We start from the raw sequence: 5,750 nt of genomic DNA, 5'->3' as shown, positions 1-5,750 counted from the left end.
ATGGTTATCTCAAGGAAGAGATTTACTTAGAGCAACCTGAAGGTTTCATGATACCCGGATAGGAAAACAAAGTGTGTAGACTTGTTAAATCCTTGTACGGGTTGAAGCAAGCTCCTAAACAGTGGCATGAGAGATTTTACACCACTGTGACTGCCTTTGGTTTTCAGCACAATAGTGCTGACAGATGTATTTATTCCAAATATACATCCGATTACATAGTAGTTATATGTCTTTATGCTGATGATATGCTGATCATTGGCACTCACCTAGAAGGTGTTATTGAGACGAAGAAATACCTATCCTCGAACTTTAAGATGAAAGATCTTGGAGAAGTTGATACAATTCTTGGTATCAAGGTGAAATGGACAGGTGGTCAGATTTCTCTTAGTCAATCTCATTATATCGAGAAAGTTTTGACAAAGTTTCAACATTTGAACATTAAAGAATTCAACACTCCTTTTGATTCAAGTGTGAAACTAAAGGTGAATTCTAGTCGAGTAGTGGCTCAACTAGAATATGCTAGTGCTGTTGGAAGCATGATGTATGCTACTCACTACACTCGACCTCACATCACATTCGCTGTAAGCAAACTGACTAAATATACTGTTAATCCAGGGACGGAGCACTGGAAGGCAGGGGGTAGAGTACTAGGATACCTGAAAAGGACAAGTACTTTTGAGTTGACATATTCGTCATCTAATGGAATACTTGAAGGTTATTCTGATGCCAACTGGATTGATCACACTAGTGATTCAAAATCAACAAGTGGTTGGATTTATACTCTAGCTGGTGGTGCTATTTCTTGGGCGAGCAAGAAACAGACATGCATGCTCATTTAACGATGGAAGAAGAGCTAATTGCCTTAGCAGTAGCGGGCAAAGAGGCAGAGTGGATTCGAGATCTACTTATGGATATCCGTTTGTGGGATATTCCTATGCCTTCAATACCCATGTACTGTGACAGTGAGGCCACACTGTCTAAATTAGATAATGCGGTATATAATAGGAAGTCGAGACATGTAGGTCTGCGACACAATTTTGTGAGACAACTAATTGAAAGGGGTACCATCAAGGTTGTCTATGTCAAGACAAGTAGAAACTTGGCAGATCCTTTTACCAAACCTCTGACAAGAGATTTGGTTACATCTACCACGAGAGTCATGGGTCTAAAACCACAATAGAATCGCTTAGTGATGGAAACCCAACTTGACATTAGTGCTCCTAATTCTCAAGTTTAAAGGGTAACAACGAACTCACTAACGATAGAAGGTATTATCATTAATGATAGATCCATGTGAGGTAGGATAGTATGTCGTTGCCGAGAAAGAGGTTGAGTTACAACTCTTAACAAAGTTTTGGAGACATCTAAGAAACGAAGATGTTGTAAAACTTTGCCTATATGATCTAGATGTGGTGCCGCCTCAAGTGAAGATTAATGGTTTATCTTCTAAAGGGTCATGAAAAGGGTTTATAGCGCATGGCCATATTAGCGCTCAGGGAGAACACAAAGATGACTTGTGATGTGTGGGGGTAAACCGGAGAGGTCATTAAGGTTCATGGTTTAAACCTATAAGGATACCATTGAATCGGTCTCTTCTTGTTTGTTCCCATTAAACTAGGGTTTAATCTTCGTGACACCCAAGTGACATCATCTGTCTGAGTGAAAGGAAACTTTCCAACTTGGTGGGGGATTGTTGGAACTTTATATATATAAAGGAATTTCAAGTTGGCTATTTCCTTTGTATCCCACATTGGTGGGGGGAAGAAACTTTTGTGGGTTTATAAGCTTATTCCCTTGATAGACCTTCAAAGGCTTTAGTGGATCAAAGGAATGGGCCAAGCCCACGCTCGTGCCTAGCCTAGCCTAGCACTAGCCGACGCCGCGAGTGCGTGAAATGGCGCGATTTAGGCGCACTTGGCACTTCGCACGACGCATCGGTCGCTGGGAGCTTAGGAGCTTTTATTTTTGACGAGTTCGGGTCAAGCCGGTTTGACGAATCCGGTCAAGTGGTTGACCGGCGTTGATTTCGTGGAGGATAAGTCATCGGGGCATTCTAGAAGGATCAGGAAACGACTTGCTTGGAGAGCAAGCCGTCGCCCTAGGGTTTCTGGGCCGGCCTATGGGGGCCTATTTCATGCCTTCTAGGGTTTCAATACCTATAAATACAACTCCCTAGGAGCCATATTAAACACTCACGGAAAATCAAAGCTCCCTCCCACTCTCTGCGTTTTTTCTTCTGGTTTTTGAGTATTCACTTTGTGTTTATCGATTTCCAATGCTGTTGGAAGATCGATAGATCTGCATTAAATCCTGGGGTTTTACTCTGTTGCTTACAGCCAGTAGAAGCGAAGTAAAAACCTTTAAGGACAGGAGTCCGATCCGTGCAGTTATTTGAAGTTCAAGATCAGCCATTAACAGGTCGGTTTTACTTTCTGTCTTGCATTTAATTTCGTCCAACAACAGGAGAGTCTTCTTCTTCCTTCCTTATAACTAGATCTAATCGTGAAGGATTGATCTGGTTTTGGACGAAACTTGGTAAATATAATAATAATAATTGGATCTATTATTCGCAACTAATCGACATATAATTCTCAATATTATTTGTCGGTTTCCTTACGTGTCTATTAGTTTGGTTTTTCAACATGTAGTACGTGGTATTTGTGAAACTCACTAAGCTTTGTGATTTAAGTTTATGTTTCAGGTACTTTCAGTTTGAAATCGTAGGGTTCGACTTGATCGCAGCTCATCTACTCATGTTTTCGTATTTTTATGATTTTGGAAATTATACTCTGATAATTATTTTACTATGACATATTTTTGGGTTGTTTGATATGATTATTTGATGATCCGAGTTGAATTAAAAATAAAAAAAATTTATCTATGATTTTTGGGATGTTTTACTTTCCTGAAAATAGTGTTTCCTGTTTCGTCTATGAAAACTAGTGGAAAATATTAGAAAATACAGTGTACACAACTTATTATTATATATTAACTTACATTATTTTGGAGCTCTGTGGGGATGTTTGCTATGCTGATTAACCTACATATTTTTTTTTCCGTGATGACAATATACAACGAAAACAATAATTAGTAGTCCATTGTTATAAAATCTATCATAAAAAAATCATTTAATTACTTATTTTTTCGGAGACTCTTTTGGAGCTGCCACAATTTAATAAACCTTAAAGATGATCAAAAGCTATGGCTCGTCGGTAGCGCCGACTTTGTAACCAAACAAAGAAAAAAAAACAATCGTGGCAATTAACTTTAAAAAATAATTATTTAAATATCTATAGCTTGTAATATTAATGGCTTCATTATATATACATGTACTTTCACTCAAGTAATTTGTTAAAAAATATTATATATTGTATATATTTTTACCCGCAAATGCTAGGTCATGAAGCAATATAAGGATTGCTGTCGATCTCTTCGATTCATGAAATTATGAAAGACAAATCGATGTTTTCTATATCAATTCTGTTATTCTGGTATGTGTCTCATAAGAAGAGATATATTTTTACGCGTACCGACCGTTTAAGAACTTACAACGAAATAATGCCTTTTGAAGTATGTGCGCGTTTCATGAAAGCTACCAGATCGTTAAAAGCTACACGTCCAAACCAAATAATCCGAAGATGACTGACGGTGGACTGGTGGAGGGAGTACCGGGCCCGCTGGGACGACGCTCAGCCCCCTAATCCCCATCAAAAAGTCGAATTTAGATAATCAGTCCTTTCACATTGTGTATGTGTATATTACCATATGCATATTCAGTCATTTCAACATTTTATGTCTTTCTTTCTACAAGCCGTCAACATCCAGCACATACGTGATACATATCCCTTACAACAATACATATACATAATTCACTGGGAATTTTAGGGAAATTTTATTTACATGAATTAAATTCTAACTACACGAATGATATTTATCGATTTGATGTGCAGCATTGGATGTTAAGCCTAAATTTTTACAAATTGCATATATTAAGTTTATTTTTATTTATAACCTTTACATAATGAGGAACGAGATGTCGATACTGAGGACAATTAGTAATTAAATACAGTTCTAGCTTTTTTTTTTAATATATATATTTGGAGTCATTATTATTTTCCTTTTATTTAGTATTAATCTTTCCTTTTAGTTTAACTTGTTTTGCAAGGTTAGGTCTTACGCCTGATTCCCGAGTTGTAGCGGAGAAAAGAAAAGAAAAGAAAAGAAAAATAAGGAGAGAAAATAAAAGAAAATAAAGAAAAAAGAAATTTCTCTTTTGTGTTTCGGAGTTGGAAAGAAGTAAAATGAAAAGTAAGCATTTTGTTCTTTCTTTCCAAATCGGAATGAAAGTAAAGAAGGAAAGTGATCATTTCATTTCCTTCCACTTCCTTCATTTAATGAAACTCGGAAACACCAATTTCTTTTAGTTTCTTCTCACTTCCCCCATTTCTTTTATTTTCTCTCATTAAGTTGAACTCGGGAACGAGATGTTAGCATCTTAGTCGGTTTATATTTTGGAGTCTATAAATAAGGGTCAATTGTTTATGTTAGGCAGACTATTATTTTCGTTTTGATTTATAAAAAAAAGTCTGAACAAAATTTTCTCAACTTTTTTGTGTTTTTCCATTTGATAAACAATATTATCTCCATTGGTTCTTAACGTTTGACAATACACAAGTATTAATTGTCTATTCTGTAGCTAGCTTTTAGGTGGTATCAGAGCTATGGCCGACGATGAACCCAATGCAGATCGGGTCAACCGTATCGAGCAAACCCTACAACAATTTCAACAAACCCTACAAAAGATTACGGAGAGCCTAACAACCCTTACAACACAGGTATGTAACGAACAACCAAATCGAAGAAGAAAACCGCCCAACATAGGTCCTAATGATTTACGACCCCTGAGACATCAAGCTCAAGGGTTTCGCAATGACGAAGACGAAGATTCTAATGTCGAGGATGATCTCGGAGAAAAAGAAGCAAGGGGAGGGAAATTAGGACGACATACAGATGCAACTGAATTCGACTACCGTCAACGAGCCAAAGATGTACCATTTTTCAATGGTTCAATGGACATTGAAGATTTCCTAGATTGGATTTGTGAGTTAGACAATTTTTTAAAATTCTATGATATTCCCATGGATAAGTAGGTAACATTGGTGGCGTACAAACTTAAAGGAGGTGGTCAAGTTGGTGGAAGAACCTTCATATCAGACGTGAACGCCAAGGCAAGTTACCTCTTTCTAGCTGGGAACGTATGGGACGAGAGTTGTACAAACGGTTCCTCCCACCTAATCATGACCAAATACTTTTTAATCTTTTTCAAAACTATACACAAGGATATCGAACAGTGGAAGCGTATACAACATAGTTTCATCGATTGGCATCAAGGAATGATTTATCTGAAACTGAGTCTCTAAAAGTATCTTGATACAGCAATGGTTTAGGACCCGCAATTCAATACCGAATCTCACTCATACCAGTCCACACACTAGATGATGTATATAACTTAGCAATATGGGCGGAATCCAAACTCGTAAAGAGAAGTCGAGTGTTTTATTTTAATACAAACTAAAAAAGAGCTACATCTAGACAACCGTCACAAAACATAGAAATTTGTCAAAATACCTCAAAACTCTTTGTTGTAGATAGGGGCAAGAACATTGCAGATGGCCCAACTCCGATCATAAAGTTTGTGAATCTGTATGCACAATCGGTGGCTAGAAAATGCTATAAATGTGGAATTCAAG

The 5,750-nt window shown here is 37.2% G+C and overlaps 1 protein-coding gene across 1 annotated transcript; it reads left to right on the top strand.

The window, feature by feature from the left end:
- The first annotated feature begins 314 nt into the window (after nt 1-314).
- On the top strand, nt 315-839 carry LOC145122968 (secreted RxLR effector protein 161-like). Its single transcript, XM_079058435.1, has one exon. The coding sequence runs from the start codon at nt 315-317 to the stop codon at nt 837-839; it is 525 nt and encodes a 174-aa protein (XP_078914561.1).
- Nucleotides 840-5,750: the final 4,911 nt, after the last annotated feature.

Source organism: Lactuca virosa, chromosome 1 (assembly GCF_052849685.1).
Source record: "Lactuca virosa cultivar CGN04683 chromosome 1, Lactuca_virosa_CGN04683_v6, whole genome shotgun sequence".
Classification (NCBI taxonomy): Eukaryota; Viridiplantae; Streptophyta; class Magnoliopsida; order Asterales; family Asteraceae; genus Lactuca; species Lactuca virosa.
The sequence above is the reverse complement of the archived record's forward strand: the minus strand, read 5'-3'. Positions and strand labels throughout refer to the sequence as shown.

Coding starts and splice junctions, on each gene's coding strand:
- LOC145122968 (XM_079058435.1), top strand. CDS start 315: ATGAAAGATCTTGGAGAAGTTGATACAATTCTTGGTATCAAGGTGAAA.